General features: G+C 36.8%; 1 protein-coding gene across 9 annotated transcripts in view; it reads left to right on the top strand.

Moving 5' to 3' along the window:
• IRAG1 (inositol 1,4,5-triphosphate receptor associated 1) overlaps positions 1-20,602 on the top strand; it is a 161,096-nt gene that overhangs the window by 96,033 nt on the left and 44,461 nt on the right. For 5 of the 9 annotated variants that reach the window (XM_043550135.1, XM_027819501.3, XM_037899811.2 and 2 more), the window contains exons 7-11: positions 10,046-10,146; positions 13,413-13,483; positions 15,950-16,123; positions 17,552-17,629; positions 18,312-18,361. In XM_043550135.1, the coding sequence (XP_043406070.1) occupies positions 10,046-10,146; positions 13,413-13,483; positions 15,950-16,123; positions 17,552-17,629; positions 18,312-18,361 (474 nt within the window). The remainder of the gene's footprint in view (positions 1-10,045; positions 10,147-13,412; positions 13,484-15,949; positions 16,124-17,551; positions 17,630-18,311; positions 18,362-20,602) is intronic. The other 4 variants (XM_037899810.2, XM_043550138.1, XM_043550136.1 and 1 more) reach the window with 3 other exon arrangements.

Raw genomic sequence — 20,602 nt, 5'->3', positions numbered from 1 at the left:
CAGCGTTGATAAGTGCAAAGTAATGCACCATGGAAAAAACTACCCCAACACTACATACAAAATAATGACATCTAAATTGCCTGTTACCACTCAAGAAAGAGATCTTGGAGTCATAGTGGTTAGTGCAGTGAAAACATCAGCTCAATGTGCAGCAGCAGTCAAAAAAGCTAACAGTGTTAGGAAACATTAAGAAAGGGATAGATAATAAGACAGAAAATATCATAATGCCACTATATAAATCCATGGTGCACCCACCTCTAGAATACTACATGCAATTCTTGTCATAGAAAATTCATGCCTCCTCGTATTGGGGCGAGGCGCAATCTGAAAGGGAGGGAGCCCGGCTGGGGAGGTGGTGGTGGCGACAGGCCACACCCCTCTCCTTCCCAGGCCTGACTGCTGGGACAGGGGCCAAGCGAGTCGGAAACCTGCTGGATGGGAGGGGGGACTCTGGCTCACTCAGCCCCTGTCTCCAGCAGCGGGGCGGCGGGCGGCCAGCTGCCACCACCACCTCCCTTGCCATGCTCTCTGACAGCCGCTGCAGTGCACAGAGCAGTGACCCAGAGCAGCTTGTGTGAGAAGTGGCTGGTCCCACCCCTTCTGCTCCCCACCTGGGCCCAGCTGCCAGGGACAGGGGCCAAGTGTGCCAGGGGGCAGGTGCGGCAGGAGAAAGACAGTCCGTCTCTCTCCCACCCTGGCAAGCCAAGCAGAAACCAGGGGTGGGGACCCCTAACTTGACCCCGCATGGCCCCCTATGCATTGCCTCTTGAACAGTCACTCCATCTTAAGATCTAGTAATTGGAAAAGGTACAGAGAAGGGCAGCAAAAATAATTAGTGATATGAAACAGCTTCCATATGAGGAGAGATTAAAAAGACTGGGGGTGTTCAGCTTAGAAAAGAGAAGACTAAGAGACGACTAAGTGGGGATATGATAGAGATCTATTAGATTATGAATGGTGTGGAGAAATCAAATAGGGAAACGTTATTTCACATAACACAAGAACTAGCGGTCACCCAATAAAAATGGTAGGCAGCAGGCTTAAAACAAACATAAGGAAGTACTTCTTTGCACCATGTACAGTCAGCTTGTGGAACTCATTGCCAGAGTTCCAAAAAGAATTAGATACGTTCATGGAGCATACATCCTTCAATGAGTATTAGCGAAGATGGCCAGGGATGCTCTGGGTGTCCCTACATTTCTGATCACAAGAAGCGGGACTGAACAGTAGGGGATGGACCACTGGATAATTGTTCTGTTTATCTGTTTGAAAATCCGGCACTGGCCACTGCCAGAAGATGGGATACTGGGCTAGATGGGCCACTGGTCTGTGGCCACTCTTATGTTGAACTTGGAGCTAGAAACAAATTGGTGTCATTTTAGCAAATCTGCAATTATGCATATCACATATGGCACTATGTATTTTATCACCATTATAAATGATGTTTCCTTTCTGACATGTAAATATACAAATATTTTTATGGTTTTCAAACTGCATTTTAAATTAGTTCTATTCTTCTTGCCTAGATTTGGATTGTGCATGGATAAGCAATGTAAAATTACTGAAACAATAAAAATGAAACGTCCTTTGAACTTCAAAACAAATGTTTATGTATAGTTTGAAACAAAATCTCTAGAACACACACAGGATGAAGTTCATTTTGTTTCTGAAATCTGCTAATATTATTGTTTCTATTAAAACTTCTTGAGAAAGAGGATAGGTGGGACACATCATAAAGAAAGCAGTGAATCAGAGAACTTGGAAAAAGGGCAGTTAGCGTACTGTACAGTTTCTTAGTTTGAGGCTGGTTAGAAAGATTATTTTGCTAAGTTTGATCTGGGCTTTTACTGTTGTTTTTTCTCTCTTATAGTACATCATGTTTTTGAGTTACTCAAGTTTATTTTTATTTAATTTTAAATAGTGGGTGAATTTTCCAGCTTAAAGGAAGGAGAAGAGAATTCATATCATGTGCTTCAAATTAGTCACAGCACGTAAATCCTTTCGGAGGCAGTTTTGTTTGAGATGCCATTTTGTTTGTACTGTTAAAATGCTTTAGGATACTGAGTATTATTGTCTAATGGCTGAATTGTAGCCATTCCTTGTGCAGGTGCATAAAGGTCGGGGCATGAGGAGCTTCCCACTTTAATCATTCAAAGACTCATAGACTTTAAGGCCAGAAGGGACCATCATGATCATCTAGAGTAGACTGACCGCCTGCACATTACAGGCCACAGAACCTCACTCACCCTCTCTTGGAATAGACAGTAACTCAGCCAGAGGTTATGTAACATCCTCAATCATGATTTAAAGACTTCAAGTTACAGAGAATCCACCATTTACAATAGTTTCAACCTGAAAGTGACCTGTGCCCCATGCTGCAGAGGAAGGCAAAATACCCCCAGGGTCTCTGCCAATCTGACCCAGGGGAAAATTCCTTCCCACTTCCAAATATGGCAGTCAGCTGAACCGTGAGTATTTTGGCAAGACCCAACAGGGTCCAGCCACAGTTGCAATGTTTGTCCTCACTTGAGTACAAGGACTGCTCTTGATTAATAGTATTTGGCTCTGTGACAAAGGGCTCTGTGACTCCTTCCCATACATGCAACTATGTATCTCATGGGGTAGGGGTGAGCTTTGCACCACCTTAAAGGGTGTGCTGTCTGAATAATACTCAAAATATACATGATGACCTAGATTAGGTTACTTTAATCTGACCTAAAATCTTGAATTCAATGATTTTTGAAAAAACAAACCTCTTATTTCGGTTCCTAAATATGGATTTAGGCACCTAATTTTAGTCACCTGTTTTTAAAAATCTCAGTTGCAATCCTGACATGGTCCAAAAGGTTTTACCCTTTGTTTATACCAGCTTTATAAAGATCACTAAGGTGTGCATGTGTAGGGGGCCTGATCCTGCTCACACTGAAGTCAATGGTAGTTTTGTCATTGACTTCCATGTAAGTAGAATTAAACCTGAAAACTGATATAGGCGTGTGCTATTCATTCAGTAAACAGGGCATGAAGATAGCTCTTTCACAAATATTAATAAACAGGGTTCTATAATATCTGATCATAATAGTTTCAAGCAACATCAGCAATGCTGTTGCAGCCTCATATTACAATAATTAGGGTTTCTAGGTTTTAGCATTTATTTTTCCAAATATTCAGGCAATATATTTCTTTAAGTTTAAATCTGCACATAATTTTCTTAGCATGTTTTTATTTTTCTGAATTCTCACTCCCCTATGATCACCAACATGGAACGGCCTGTGTGTGACATCTAAATGAGAGTTATGTCATGGAGATGAGGAGCTGTGTGAATTACATTTTATTTAATTTTATTTATTTATTTATTTATTTTTAAGTAAAAACTCCTGTCTACCAGCAAGTCAAAATTTTGGTGCCTGTTTTTAAGTAATAACTTTGAACTTAAAATGGAAGCCTTAGCCAAAATTTATTTTATCAATTGACATTTGTCATCTTGGTTTTAATCATATGTCATTTGGGAGGGAGGGTTTTATAGGTTCACTTGCAATAATGTCACGTATTTTAGCTTTATACCATTTTGAAGCTATTATTGATTCGTTTGAATTTACCAGATGAATAAATGTATTCAACAAAAACAAAATGTGACACTTGAGGAAAATTTATTTATTAAAAAATTAAGTGGCATACTTAATGGCTAGCAACTTGAGAATTGCTGAGATCAGAGTATATTTTATTCCATGTTAGTTGTACGCTTGCCCACTGGGTAAATATGTTTGTAATGACTTTGTTTACTACATTGCATTTTTAAGATAACCTCATGGAGAAATTAAAAAGCAAGTGACTGATTGAAAGAAAGGTATCAAAGTATTCTTTTTAGAATTATTTTTAATTGTTTCAAATGAAGAAGTAGTCATTTTGTAGCCTGAATGTCAGAAACGTTTTTGTTTTATTTTGACATTACCCCTAATTTTGGAATGTGGATTTCAGCTCCGTGAAACTGAATACCACATCTTCTAAAGACACAAATCAGTTTTGTCAGGAGGACTTTCATTGATCTGTGTATTTTGAGTAGACACTGATGAAGTAGTTCTAATATTTTAACCCTAAATTTTACAGATTTAAACCTATCTTCTGATTAGTCATATGTCTTTGTTATAAATTAAGGTTACTTCATTGAGCACAGTTGGAACAAATACAGCATTTCACTCAGAGCCAATTTGAATTTACAGAATAGAAAAGCACATGTGAATCTCTGCCATGTATATACCATATAACATGTTGTTTTAGAAGCATTCAGAAGTATTGAGAGCCAAATTCCGCTGAATCCATTGCTCATTGAAGTCAATGGTAAGTCTCCTTTGGGTCAGGCTTTCAGTTATTGGGGTGTAATTGAGGGGAAATTTGGCCCTCAAAAAACTTACATATTATATAGCTGTATTGTATTGTAACTATGCTATAGAAATCTTATTTTAATTAGTTCAGAAAGTATTTCAGTAGAATTGTCTTTAAATTGAGAATCATTAGGGTGGTATTTTCTGGCAAATGCTTTCTCCACTTAATCCTGGTCAGTGTCTTCTTGGTAGGAGTCCCCCAAATTAATCTCCTAATTGTTTCTACTGAAAAGTGAAGATACAGCAAGTTATTCTATTGCTCTGGTAGATTTGTTCCTTCAGAATACAGGGAAGAAAGTACCATTCACTTGTGTGCAACTTTAACTCCAGCTAGAAATATTACCAGTATTGCAGAGCGGTGTGTTCCATTCATTTTTTCCTAAAATACAAATAAACCTTGTTGCCACTTCTAAAATGAGCCTACACTCTCTTTTATCAGTATAGTTTTCTGTGAATTGAGGCTTTTCAAACTTATTTACTTGATTAGCATCAGGAGTAACAATAATTCATTTGTTCATGAAAATACTCAAAGTGTGCAGTGAATTCTTCCTTTTTTCTCTTTATATTTGCATAAACTATAACACTACTTACCATTTACATAATGCCTTTTTATCTTCAAAGCATTTTACAAACATGAATTAATCTTTGTAACTTCCCAATTATGGAGGAAAGTAGTACGTGAATTTCCCAGATGGAGAAACTGAGTCAGATGTTAAGTGGATTGTCTAAAGAGTTGTAATTAGAATTCATGTGGTTTTTAATGCTCGTCCCTAATGCTCTGAGTTACTATGCTAATCCTCCATCTGTATTTGGCTCTACTTGTATGGGCATATGTTTACATTGAATATTTCTTCTAGCATCGTTTTTCTCCATATGTAACTGATTGTTTTGCATTTTTAAAAATGTTGATACAATTTTTGCTAATTTGAAGCAGTCTTCCTCCTTAATATTGAACAGAATAAGTCTTTCAGTTGTCCTCTATCAAGAAAAAAGAATTTCAGAAATACATAACTATCCAACAGTATATAGATGATGTTTGGCTGACAACCTAATGTACTTGACAGTTATTTAAATATGGGTAAAGGGCATAATCTTTTTGACTATGTATGGGAAATCCACAGGTCTTAATTCCAAATCCATTCTTTGCACTTTTTCTAGCAATATCATCACCAGTAGATAGTACACAGGAAACGGCCTCCACAACTCCAGTATCCACTTCTCAACTTTTGGCATTACTCCCAGCTCTCCAGTATAGGTCATGGGCAGAGACAATAGAAATTTACAGTTGCTAAAAGTTGTGGGTGTAGGTTCCGCCAACAGTTCTTACCATATTTTTCTAGAAAGAAGTGTCAAAATCCTAGTACCAGGATGACTCAATTAGATTTTTAATTATTGATCTTGGACCAAAGCTACAGTGTTAGGATCATGCATTACCTTGATTCACAGTAGATCTCCAACAGATAACAATGGGAATTTTATACAAAGGTTGAGGGTAAATATGACCTTTATATAATAAAGATAATGACGCATTTACTCATTTGTGACGGGGTGGGCTGTAAACTGGAATTACCCCTATTGAAGTCTGTTGAAAGAGACTTGTGGAACAAAGTGTTGAAATCAACAAAAATACTTGTGAAGGTACTATTCAGCATGATTTAAAGGTGACAGAATGGAGTCCTTATTTAATAAAACTAATGCTGTATTCTGCATTGCTAATTGTAAAAAAAAATTTATGAAGGGCACTGCTAAGACCATTATTATTTCTGCCATTGTTTTCTATGGCTATTTGTAAGTTCAGTTATCCAATTTGCATGTATATGAAAATTACTTGTGCAGTCGCATGATTAACTTCTTTGAAAATTGAATCCTTAAAATATAGCCAGTGGGCATCAGAATCAAAACCCATTTTCTAAAAAAAAAAATAATCCATTTGTATGAAAATGAAAGCTTTCTGTGGGATCTGACTCTATTATGCAGCTGGAATAAGACATTAAGTAAACTGGGGGGTTGACACCCCTAGGTCTAGCATCTAAGGTATCATTTCCAAAAATGGTGTATCTGGCCCTTCGGACTGTACAGAAAACTTCACAATGCAAACCAGTGCCATGTTGTCATCTTTAATGTGCAGACAACAGGTGGAAATTATATTGCACCAAGAGACATGTGAATTTTCTCTCTATATATCATAATAGTGTATCAGCCTTCAAGTTTATTTATGACCGTTGTTAATTCACATAACAGGTACATGTTATCCGGCAGATGCATATGTCCCGTGCAGACAGATACTGTGCTGTTTCATTTGTTTAAAAAAATATTCCATAGAAACTGCTGTCATTATTTACATGTTAAAGAACAGATAAAGGGAATGAAACAGCAAATTGGGACAGCTGGATTCAGTTCTGGTATTGATTTATAAGACCCAGGTAATTTTTTTTAATCAAACAAAAAATGAACTCTGCTAATTTAGTAGGTTCATGGTTTTTTTAAAAACGAATTGCTATCCTAACCTTTTTTTACAGGATTAACTGGAATGTGGAGGAATTTGTTTTTTTCTGGAGAAGAAGAAAGCTTTATAATACAGTTCTCATTTTTTCCTACAAAATCCATGTAAAACATCAAGAGATTTCCCGTTTGTTAGATATGGATAACCTTAACTAGCTTTCTTCAAAACTGCAGCCGCCACTTCTACTTATTGGGAGTTCCTTATAAAATATTTTAGTATGAAATTTGTGTCAGAAATATTTCTGTGCTGATTTGAAAGAAGGATTTTTCCCCCCCTACGGCAAAATTTTCATGCAGCCACAAACCAGCATCTCATTTTGCACTCTCATAAAAATGAGTGCTCACCTGTTTTCTCCAAGTTATTGGTTGTGCACCCACTTTTGCCGGTGCAGTCCATGGTACATTTAGAAATGGAGGCTGCATAATTGCCTGATTTGCATGAACAAAGGCTAGTTTACACACCCAAAAGCAGGATGTTGTGATTACTATACACAGGCAGTGAGTGCGCATCTGTCACATTGTATAAGGCTTTAAAAATTTGACCTTCAACACTGACACCTACTAGAGAGACAAGGTGAGTGAGGTTATGTCTTTTATTGGGCCAATTTCTGTTGTTGAAAGAGAGAAGCTTTTCAGCCACAGAGAACTGTTCTTATTCCCGTCTGGGAAGGGTACTCAGAGCGTCACAGCTAAATACAAGGTGAAACGGATTGTTTAGCAAATGTAGCTAACACATTCTAAAAGACCATTCAAGGTGAAGTGGTCTGTAAACAGCTCTGCAGTTATAGGGTTAGTAGTTACAGATTATTATAATAATCCATAAATCCAGTGTGTTTATTAAGACCATGATTTTCAGTGTCTAGCAAAATTATGAATTTAAGCTCCAAAGGTTGTCTTTTGAAGGAGATATTGTGCAGGGCTCCTATGAGAATGAGGACTGAGAGATCAGATATAAAGTGATCACTTTGTGAAAAGTGTTCGCACCTGGGGGATATGGTATTTTGTCTCTTATCATTTTTCTATATGAGTTAATTTGAGAGCATAGTGATTGTGTGGTTTCATCCATAGTTGTTACTGGGGCATATAGTGCACTGGAGGAGGCACACCACGTGCAGCGAAAGGCATGTGTAGAATTATAGAATCATAGAATCATAGAATATCAGGGTTGGAAGGGACCTCAGGAGGTCATCTAGTCCAACCCCCTGCTCAAAGCAGGACCAATCCCCAATCAAATCATCCCAGCCAAGGCTTTGTCAAGCCTGACCTTAAAAACTTCCAAAGAAGGAGATTCTACCACCTCCCTAGGTAACTCATTCCCGTGTTTCACCACCCTCCTAGTGAAAAAGTTTTTCCTAATATCCAACCTAAACCTCCCCCACTGCAACTTGAGACCATTACTCCTTGTCCTGTCCTCTTCTACCATTGAGAATAGTCTAGAACCATCCTCTCTGGAACCACCTCTCAGGTAGTTGAAAGCAGCTATCAAATCCCCCCTCATTCTTCTTTTCTGCAGACTAAACAATCCCAGTTCCCTCAGCCTCTCCTCATAAGTCATGTGTTCCAGACCCCTAATCATTTTAGTTGCCCTGTGTAGGATCCAGGGAACTTGAAAGGTGTGTTGTAGGAGGTTTTGATCATCATAGCAGTGGAGATATGTGTGCAGGTTTTGCATCTCTTGTTATGGCAGGGCCTGGTGCCACTTTGAGTTGGTGTGTCCTGGCCTGTGGGAAGCTTGCTTCTGATAATGAACTTGGCCTTCAAAAACAACTACCCATCCATCAGACTCTATTTAGAAAACACACACACCAGTATCAACTTCCTGGACACGATAAGCTTCAATAATGGAATCCTACAGACAACTATATACAAGAAACCCATGGATCAGCACCCTTACCTTCACAGATCCAGTAAGTGCCTCAAACGCACCAAGAAATCTGTTATCTACAGCCTGGCATTCAGATACCACAGAATATGCTCTGAGGAGAAAGTCCGGGATACACACCTTAACACATTTAAAACCGCCTTCATCAAACCCACCTCCAACCACACACACTTATCATCCCACACTGGAACCCATATGGGTTATCATTAAACAAATACAACTCATTCTCTATGGAGACCACATCCTGAAAGAAATTTTTCCTGAACCCCCTTTTCTGGTCCTCAAACAACGCCCAACCTTGTCAAGCTCTTTATCGGAACTAGCTCCCCACAGACCCGGATATAGCAATTCAAAGCAGCAACAGACCCGGAAATAGCAATTCAAAGCAGCAACAGACCTCCCATAACAAATGCAAAACATATATCCACTGCTATGGTGACCCCCACAACATACCTTTCAAGATCCATGGGTACCTTTCCCAGACCTGAAGAAGAGCTCTATAAGCTCAAAAGTGTGTATCCAGTAAAAAAAAAAAATTATCTCATCCACCTTGTCTCTCTGATATCCTGGAACCAATATCACTACACCAACACTGCAAACTGACACAGACTGTCATGTAAACTTTTTTAAATGACATACTGTATTTATTAAAATATCTGGCTGTTGTAAAATCTGATAAGTCCCACTATATTTGGTTACAACAAGCGCTGCTAATTCATGTTGATGTGTGATAGGGAAATAGAAAGCAAGCAATAAAACAACATGAAAATAATAGTTTCTATATACTGAAACAAATTGTCGTTGCTGCTAATTGGAGTTTTGCACCTAATTTAACCCACCATTGTAAAGGATCCATTCTTCCCCTTTTCTTACATGCAGCTTTCATTAACTTCAATGGGATTTACACTTGAGCTTCAAGGGGAATGCACAGATTACTCATAATGTGCCTCAGCACCTCTGTGGGACTGATCCCCTGAGAGTCCTTGTAAAAGCCAGCCATTTACTGATTTTACTTTGTGCAAGGACTGCTAACATCAGGCCCTATGTGAAGAAATTGCATGTCAATGACTAGCCATCATTTCTCCTCAATAGTTGAAGTTAAGGATCGGTTTCATTATCTGTTGTGTTTGAAGGACATTTAACTCATATATTGTTGAACCATGTTCATCTTTTCTCCTGGTAAATTGACAGCGAAATACATTTTATATTCCATATACAGCATCATTTTTCAGTGTTTTAAATTTTTGTTTAACTACATTTTTATTTGTCACAAACTATTCAGGATGCTACTATTGAAGGGACAACATGCAGTACACCTTCTGTTGTTCTTCCAGAGAATGCTGTTACGCCAGATGTAGAAATTGATAAAAATCTGGTTAACAGGTACTACATATAATACATGTGTTACCAGATTATACATAACCGGTATAATAATTCCAAGATATACGTTTCAGAGAATCTGTTTTGAAATTTACTTAATTTTAAAGAAATCAGCATTTTATTTTTATTTGTAACTGGATATATTGTCTCTACAGTAAAATGACTATTTTTAACATAAGGAGGTGGCATTATAGAGATATCATAATTGGTACCAAAGGAATAGGTTTTTTACACATGACTCAGTTCTGCGACCTAACTCTGGGAATAATCCAAATGAAATCTGTAGGAGTTTGACATGAATAAGGACTGCAAAATGCATGCATGAAGTTTACATATATTTGCTAATCTTCCAGATTAACATAATTTAAATTTTGAGCAAACATGAGATTAAAACAACTATGTAAATAGATTTTTCACATAATTTGGACCCAGTTTGACAACTGTTACTCATGGGAGCAGGCCTTCCTCATGTGAGTAACTCCAGTGTAGTCTTGTGAGTAAAGGTTGCTGCCTCTGTCCTTTTGGCATGTGATGGAGTGTCCTGGAACCCTCTGCCCTTGTGCAGTGCATGCAGGAACCTGGAATAATTGTGCAAGGACTAGTCCTTCCACACACTTTACTGCATGCACAGTATTCCAAGCCCTTTGACCCTGCATCAGCTTTCTGTATGACCACCAGGGGAGCACAAATTGGGCAGCTTAGGAAGGGATTGTACCTCAGGAGAAAGGCACAATTCTTCCCTGAGCTCCTCATGGGGCAGTATACCCCCTAGTCCAGTGGTTCTTAACCTTTACTGCAGCCTGCACCCCTTTTGTTCTCAAAATATGTTCTCGCACCCCTTATCAAAAATCAAAATATGTTCTCGCACCCCTTATAAAAAATTGTTGAAGTAGGTCAGTTCTTTATACCTAGATATATTTTTGTTTGTATATTATAGTAATCGTTTAAAAATGTATAATGTTAATAAATACATAGGTTTGATGAAACAAAGTAGTTGTACTTACGTGCCTGTGCTTAATTTGTGTTTTCGATGATTTAGCTTCTAAAAAAATCTGGCATGTCTCACACCCCAAGAAAGGGCATCTCGCACCCCAGGTTAAGAACCACTGCCCTAGTCAGTTCAAATGCTAAATCCCACATTCTAGTCCACTAGTTGTAGTTGTTGGGTCAAATCCTACTGATTTTACTCACACAAGTGAATATTGGCGTATGGAAGGTGAGGAGTATTTGGTCCAAAATGGAAATATGTTTTTTTTTGTTAAAATCCTTAATATATATTGTTCCTTCTTTGTTAGCTCATACTCCTGTAGCTTAAGTGTGTATAGAATGCATAGTTTGAATCTGATTATTCCACTCCTTTTTTGTTATCCAACTAATTAGAATGCTGTTTTAAATTATGCCTGCTAGTATTATATCCTAGCACCACGAAGAAAAGTTTATATATGTTAGCAGTCATTCATATTAAATAGAACCTGTAACCTACTTTGCAAGAACTATGTATCAACACAATATTTTGTACTTAGAAAAATCAAGACCATTCCATTTATCTGAAGTTTAAATTAGTAAAGAATTCAAAACCAATAAATTAACTAAAAAAGAAAGTACCAATTTAAGCAGAAGTTGTATTTATAGTATGTAAGAACAATATAGTAACAAGGCTTAACTGTAATGGAAAGTAATTTCCGAAGGAAATCGAGTAAACTAAAAATGCTTTGCAAGTTGTACTAACAACCTTTGCAAATACTTTATTTAATTTTATTCTTATATTTTGCATTTTATGTTTTCATGCATTGCTGAAAGTGCTTATGATTTCTCTTGGCATATTTAGTTGATGACACATTTGTTAGATGCACTCTTATTTCCAGTCTTGTGTACATTATCTTCAGTATTGAATAAATTATTAAAACTTACACCATTATAACTATCAACATTAATAACTACTATTGTGTATAGTTTCATTACCATATGCATTGTGGGAAAGCTTGTATCACTGCAGATTCCCCGGTGCAAGGCATTATTTAGTAAACTTGTGTTGGCAATAAAGGAAATAGTCTTATTTCTTATTACCAAAGTGTGGGAAATCTTCAGAATACTAGCAAATCCATTTGTTTTCTTTTAAAGAATTTGAGTTGGCTGGTAACCTGAGTGAGACCACATTCATTTCAAAATAACCATCAAACAGTTAACAAATGGTAATAGCTCTATGTAACAGATCTTTGAACTAATGAAATGGAAGAGATAAATTCCAGATTCTGGCCCCAGTTCAACACATGTTCATGCTAAACTTCAAACACATTAATAATACCATCACTATTCAGCAAAGCACTTAAACATTGAGGTCCATAGGATGTATGTACTACTTAAAGTTAAGCACATGCTTAAATACTTTGTTGAACAGGGATAGGATTATCAATATGATTAAAGATAAATATATGTTTACATCTTTGCTGAATCAGGACCATTATTATCAGACCTTTGAGCTACCCAGTTCCTCATCTAGACATAGCTTAGAATACGTAGCTTAAAATCTATTTAAAATAATTCATTTTTTTATCTCAGAGAAAACAAACAATCATAACAAATTATCAGTTTACACACATTGGAAAGTATTTCTTGCCATGAACCACATTTACATCAGTCTTAGATCATGACACTGAACTTAAAAGGTACAGCTTTTGTTGAAAAACTTCCACCAGTTGAGAGTGATTTTTGCAGTACACTGCTTCCTTAATTTCTCCCTGTATCAGAGGAATCTCAGCAAAACAAGAATTGCGGGGGGAGGGGTTTAACCCAACTCCCATTGAAGTCAAAGGGAATCTTTTCATTGATTGTTAGTTGGATCAACCTTTACTGAAAAGAACCAGCCATGTAAACACTTTTCAATAAAGCAAGTTCAGAACTTTGAAGAGAGGGTGTTTGCCTGTCTTTTCCCAGATTTTGGAAAACGTAAAATGTCTAAAACATAAAATGTGTATAATTAACTTTTATGGGAAAAATAATACAAACATTTATCAGCTTGAGTATACTGTTTCTTTTTTCTTTCTTTTTTTTTACATTCTGAGACAAATAGTTAATTGGATATCAAATTGTGATTTGGGGGGAGAGGGAGAGTTAGTTATTTTTATATTGTATTTTTCCAAAAGGCATACCAGTAAATTAGAAAATGTTATTTTTGTAGAAATTTCTGTCAGTGAATATATATGATAAAAGCATTATTTTAATTTCTTCCTTGTTGCTTACTGCTATGTTTTGTTTTGTTTTGTCCCTAGACCACATAGTCCTCACCTGAGACATTCTAACCGACACACTAGGACTTCCGTTACTTCACTGACTTCAGTTGGTAAGAAATAGTTCTGTTAATGTTAATGTTTTCTTCCCCAAAACAAAATCTGACATGTTCAAATAAGATTTAAATAGATCTCCACTGGAATAGCATAAGATATTGACTTCAGTGGAACCACTCCAATATACATCAGTGGAGAATCTGGCCCACAGAAATTAGAATGACTGTATAATGCCCTCTTCTGTATACACTGAGTATAATGTATGCACAGAAAATACTTGATGGTATAGCAGGATAAATTATCACCCTGAGTTTAAGATGTCTGCATTACAAGTGCTGAATAATACACAGAATATACACCTGAGCAGAGCTAGGGAAATACTTATCTTCTAGCACCTCAAAATATAGTAATAAAATAAAATAGAGTTTACTTCTTTTCTTATAAGGCTGGAGCTATATCTTCTTAGAAACTCCTGTTTTGTGAAAATTATTGTACAGTAGTTCTATTTTTTCATTCCTTGTGCAGAATCAGATATCAAATTAAAAGGGAAAAAAAAACTTCACGAACAGTTATCTGTCAAAATATTCAGGTCAATTAAGGTATCAGCTATTTAAACATTTTAATGAAAATTAGCACATTCTTTAGGTGGAGATTTTGATGCCCTTCCTTGCGATGAGTACCTTACTCCATGAAAAGTGCCATTGACTTCAGTGTGGCTACTTATGGAATAATGTATTTACTCAGTAGGAATAAAGGTGATAGAATCTGACCATTATTATACGTATATGCATTTAGCAAACTTCCCAAAGTTTGGAGATGAAATGCTGGCCCTACTGAAGTCAGTGGCAAAACTTCCATTGACTTCAGTAGGACCAGGATTTCCTCCCATGTCTGTCTGTATCTGGATTGTTGCTGTAGACCCATCTCTATTTACAACATCCTTCATTTGCCAGTACAAAATGTACGGAATTATAGGCATGATTACACTAAAGTACGAAAAGATAAAGGAATAAACAGACACGAGCTACTACCTAAAGAAGGAAAGAAAGAAAAACTTCAGAAGTCCAGACCCAATTACACAACAGACAAAATGGTTTATGTAAAATTAAGTTTATATATTGAAATACATTTAAAATGTTTCATTCTTATTGTACTTTAATAGTCAAGATTCTGGTTTGATGTTTTCAGTTTATTTTATAGTTTATATTAAAATGATGAGTATATGATTTCATTAATAAAAATCCAAGCAATTTATTTAGGCAGATTTGTTTTTCTAAAACTATGTTTGGAGCTGTTTTTAAAATAGCATGGTATATGGTATGTGGTGGCTCAAGACATGTGAAGTCAGACATAATCAAATATGTGAGAAAGTAAGCAAACTATGGCACTACTGAAATTTAACTTTAAAATGCCTAGAAATCTAAGTGGACTGGAAAACCCTGTACCATATATAATAGACCTACATGCTAGCTAGATCAACAGCGGCACCCAAGTCATGCATACACTATGAGATGCCATTGTTTGGTGAGAAAATGAGAATGCTGAACTAAGAAAATGAGAATTGTTTGGTGAGAAGTCAGTTCCCTGTCTCTTTTTAAAAGATAACTGAGGGCCTGATCCAAAGCGCTTGAAGTCAATGAGAGTCTTTTCACTTACCATAATGGACTTTGGATCAGGCCCACTGAGGTGGATTTTTGACAAGACCCTTAGGGTAAAATGTTCAAAAGCACCTAAGTGACTTACCACTTAGTTCCAAAAGTGATTTAGGCTCCTAGATGCCTTAAGTCACTTTTGAAAATGGGACTTAAGTTTCTAAGTTACCAAGTGGTTTTGAAAATTTAGTATGAAGCTACATGAAAGGCCAATTTTTAAATAGAAGAGGAACAATTGTAGACCCTAGTGATCAAACTTTCAAAACCAGCTTCTAGAATTACAGTCACAGTTACAGATGGTCAAATATTTGCACATGTAAAATTCTGGGCCCCAATTTGCAAATCTGCCAATAGAGTTACTCGTGTGCTTAAAGTTAAGTATGCACTTCCTTTCCCAAGGATGTTTGTGGGACTTTGTGCTTGAAAAATTTTACAGGCAGAAACTTTCACAAAAAATAGTTTGTAACAGAAATGCTGACAGTACTAGCTGACACAGGGATAGTGCCATGGTCATTTTTATAAATAAGGAAAATCAATCTTAGAAATAAATAAAAGGGTGGGTGGTATATAGAAAACCAAGTTTTATGTTAAGGCAGCTATTTAAGGTGCTGATGAGCACCTTCACCTCCAGTGATTTCATTTGACAGGAGATCATCAGGATCTTCTAGGATTAGTCCCTAAATCAGGGGGGACTGCACCACTGGAAAGTGATGTTAAATGTGATTGGTTAGTGAATATGAGTTGATAGCTCAATTATAGGTATATTTTAAACCATATGATATGCACACATGATTTTTTAATAATATGCAACAAATTATCTAGAGACAGGGTTATACTATACATATCTAAGTCCCATGCTTTGCTACTGAGACAATACAGGTCAGGTGATTGATCTGGTAAATGGCCAACTGCCAGATGTGAAAATCTCAGATGAAGATAAAAAGAAGAATCTTGAGTTACTAGAAGAAGCAAAGAGAGTGAGTGAGCGGTTCCTAATGCGCAGAGGCAGAAAATCAAGAAGCAGTCTTCCAGAGTCTCCCACAGGTAGGTGCAAGATGTGAAAATAACATACTACATAGAAATCCAGAAGTTTTCAAATGTATAAGGCACATGTTCAACATGACTCATGCACATTGTTTGTAATTGTTAATCTCCCTGAGAATATTTCTCTCTAACTGTCTTCAAAGCTGAGTAGAAGGCCTTTCCAGTCAGCTAGTCTAGAGCTGGCACACATTTTTTGTGCAGTTTTCCCACTCAAAATACGAAATTCTACATAGGAAGATGTCCATATTTATTAGATTTTTCTCTCCACAGGAAATATGTAAATAAAAATTTGTTTTTCAATCCATAGTTCTAAACTAAATTAAAATTGCATTGACTTAAAAAGTTGTTTTATTTCATTTTTTGGTTTAAAAATGAAGACATTTTATGCTGGAATGTCAATTTGAAATGACACTTTTTTTTCCAACTTAACATTTTTTGGAAAACAAACAAAATGATACTTTCAAGGAAATAAAGTGAAAATTATGGTTTCATTTTCACTTGTCAATTTGAAACCAAACATTTTGTTTAGAATTGTCTGAAACTTTCTGGGAAAAAACAAAACTTTTTCTTTCATTCAAAATTCCTGTTGGCAACATTTTTGTTTTCTAACCAACTGTAAGCTCATTGTGATTTTTTTTTCACTAGTTTCCTTTGTGGGTTTATATATATATATGTAAGATGATATTCCTGATACCCCTTTTACCATCATTTTTTTTTTTTTGGAATTGCTTGTCTTTTTTTGGGTCATTGAAGCCATAACCCATTATTGTTGTCATTATTTTAACTGTTTTTTCTTATTGGCCTGATGCTGCAAACAGGTGGGCACATGTAAGGGCGTGGATCTTAGAAAAATATGCTGTAGCACAATGGGGCTAAGGTCAAATATTTTGTCACAAAATGTTTTTTAGGGCCTTCAAACCCAACCAGTCTGTGATCCACAAATTATTGCAAGATATAACTAGGAGTCGCAGAAGCAGCTTGCTGCTTGCTTCCATTGTGGGTTCTGGCCCTTTTCGGTTCACACTGTTTACAAATTCCCAAGCCCTCACTCCTGTACATCCACTTCCCTGTGTTGCAGTGCAGACAGCCCCTACAAGTGACGCACAAGTGCAATAGAAATGCAGCATCAGAGGATCATATTTAGCCCATTCAGGAAGTAGCCTGTTTGTTTCTCAATACAAGTTGTTTATATTTTTAGAAACTAGTTTCTGTTTCCCCAAAATGTTTTTAGCAATCTGAAATAATTTGTTGAGACTTGGGAATGCTCTGGCCATGAACATTACCATCAAATGACTATGCTACCCCACTGTCTGTTGGGGTGTTTAAACCTGAGCAGGAAGCTTAGAAACCACAATCCAAGTAAAAAAAAAAAAAATTACCTAATGCTTTCTTTTTCTTTTTCTTTTTTCCCCCCCTGTTTTAATGAAGCTGTTTCCCCTACACTTAGTCCAAGGGTTTCACCTGTACCAGCTCAGAGCAACTCTCTCACTCTTCCAATCCCAACAGGTAAAGTTATCTGTAGATGTTCAAATTTAAACTATTTTACAAAGCCAGGGGGAAAATGCCCATTAGGCTACACTTCCATCCATTGAAAAGTAGCCAGGATTCATAAATTCATCAGTCTCTGTCCTTGAAAATGATGACGTTTGTGAATACCCACCATACGTTAGTAGGTATGCAGCATTGTTGTAGCCGTGTCAGTCCCAGGGTACTAGAGAGACAAGGTGGGTGAGGTAATATCTTTTGTTGAACTTCTGTTGCAGAGATAAGCTTTCAAGTTCTCACAGAGCTCTTCTTCAGGTGTGGGAAACTTATTCAGAGTGTCACAACTAAATACAAGATGGAACAGATATATTAAGACCGTTATTTTGTACTTATTCCTAGGTTATATGTCCGTATTTTATTGTCCTTCTCAACTGTGAAGCTTTGCTATAATAATTAATGTTCTATTCCTACTGCAGTAGAATAGGCATTTGTTTATTGTTTTTATTATTTATTATTTCCACTTTAAGATACAACTTTATGAATTCTAATATCTAAGTGGGAAATTTTCAGTGTTGTGCCTTTGAAACTCTCCACCTCAATTATCTTGCGGGTGGGTGGGGTGGGTCTGGCTGTTGCTGAAATATAATAAACAAAAAATAAAAAAGCAGGAGATTCTCTCCTCATATATGTTTTACTATTCTAGGGTCTGATGTATGTATAGCCACGGGTGCTGGGTCAGTGTCTCCACTGCAGGTAAGACTGAGTTACAGGTGCTGGCTGTGGTATACTGTAATTACAATAATACAACTTTACGCTGTCCTATTACTCTCTAAGAATAATGTGATGCTTTCAGTAGCAGTCTCTATACCAAAAGTAGCAAAAGTTAGGGCTAAAGATACATCTTTTATTTAGGTTATGATAAGCTTAATGAGCTGACTTTGAAAGCCAATTACACACAACATAATGACAATTCTCTGAAACATCATGGAGAAGTGGAGAGCCACTGGAAGATTAGAAAAGATCTAATGTGTTCCTGATTTGAAGAAAAGGACAGAGGCATAATCTTGGTAGTTACCGTCCATAAATGTAATTTCTACTTCAAATAAAGTAATGCAACAAATATTAAGAGATTAAAATATCATCCCTGAACATCTAGCGGAGAGCAGAATTAAATGCAATAGGTCTCAGGTGTCTGTCAAAAAAATAAAAAAGAAGTCTTGCAAGACAAATTACTTATTTTTTTCTTTTTTGTTAGAATAACAAAATTATAAAAGAGGATGAAAGGCAAGCAGCAGAATTAAGCATTTGATACAGTGTCTTACAAACTCTTACCCTTGAAATTAAACTCAGGTTGGCTCAGATAAGAATACTGTTGTGTGGCTTTGAAACTGAGTGAAAAATCGTAATCAAAGTGAAATGAGATACAGCACTGAACTGAGAGGCCAGGAGGGGTCTACTGCAGCACTGGAGGGAAAAGATTGCTTCCAGCCTTAGGATCTAATCCTGTGAACATTTATGTTCCTGTTTATACACATGAGTATTTCCATTGATTTTTAACTGAGCTACTTATGTGAGGAAAATTTAGAATATATGTGACTTGAGTGTTGCAGAATCAAGGTCATAGTTAACATTTAGAACCATATTGTAACCCCACCTAATGCAGCCATGCAAGGGAATAAAAGGAAATAAGATTCCCACCTCCACACATACACATGACCCTGCACATCTGCATTCAGGTTCCCTGCATCTCCGCATTAGTGCTCCTTACCTCAGTAAAGAGAGGATGGGGTGCATGCCCCATACTTCCTCCATCCCTTCTCTCCTACAGGCATGTGAGTAAGGAATATGCAGATCCCTGGCTCTGACCCCTAATACACGGGCCAGCAGAGTTGGCAGGTGCTGGGAGGGGTGAGGAAGAATGTGCACCCAGTAAAGGAGTGGTGCAAATCATTTCTCCCTGTGAACTAGAGGCGAGTAAGGAAGAATCTGTGTTTACTGTGACAGTTCCTTCTCATGCATCAACTAAAGCATTGGGCAAAGGCGCAGTCTAGCCTTTTGCAATCAGAAGGAGAGAGTAAACACCATGTTAAAGAAATTTTCCAATTAGGCGGAGTTGCAATTGTCAGTAAACAGAGAAATAACAGAAAGGGACCCAGAGAGATTAGAAACACAGGGAGAAAATGAGATAATGTGATTTAACTTGGGAAATATAAAGGCTCATATACTGGTGGTGGGGAAATAATGGGAATCATTCACTCAATTAAAGGAAGAAACCTGGAAAGTTATCATGCTGAGAGATATAGGGGTAAATGCGTATAAGCACTTTGATATCCTCAGATAAAATAATTGTAATAAAAATGGTGGTAATAATCAATTACAAATGTAATAACAGTATGTCATTCCAAAGAAGCAAATGGCAGTGAAAGGGGAAGTGGTGCTTCCCAATTAAACCCCCTACCCCGCTCACTCTGTTTCCTTATTTTGTGTGTGTGTAGTAGGCACTTTCCAAACACATAAACAAGTCTGCCCGTTAAAGCATACTATTGAAATAATTATTATTGTTATTTATTTAATCAATCACTTAATCTGGAAGTTTATCGCCAATATTGCTATCTTTAATCTCCTCTAAACATCATGAACAATATTAATGTCATGTTTTCTCTGGAAAATATCCTAGGAGCACTAAAAATCTAGTGAAGTTCATGGCTATGATTAGATTCCATAGCATAGAAAACATTAAACATTTTTGTCTGTCAGGTACAAGTCTACTTCCATCAAAGATGGGTAGTTCTCTTTGAATTAAAGAATCCCTATGTCTATGAAGTGCACAGCAACCTTAAAGTTACTTCTATTCATTTTTTATATTCGTAGATTCCAAGGCCAAAAGGTACCATTATGATCAAGTCTGACTTTCTGTGTAACACAGGCAATAGGACTTCCCAAAAATAAGTCCTAGAGCAGATCTGTCAGAAAAACAGACTTTTTTCTTTCAAT

This window comes from Chelonia mydas, chromosome 6 (assembly GCF_015237465.2).
Source record: "Chelonia mydas isolate rCheMyd1 chromosome 6, rCheMyd1.pri.v2, whole genome shotgun sequence".
NCBI classification, from domain to species: Eukaryota; Metazoa; Chordata; order Testudines; family Cheloniidae; genus Chelonia; species Chelonia mydas.
Note: the sequence above shows the minus strand (reverse complement) of the source record. Positions and strands in the feature narration are given on the sequence as shown.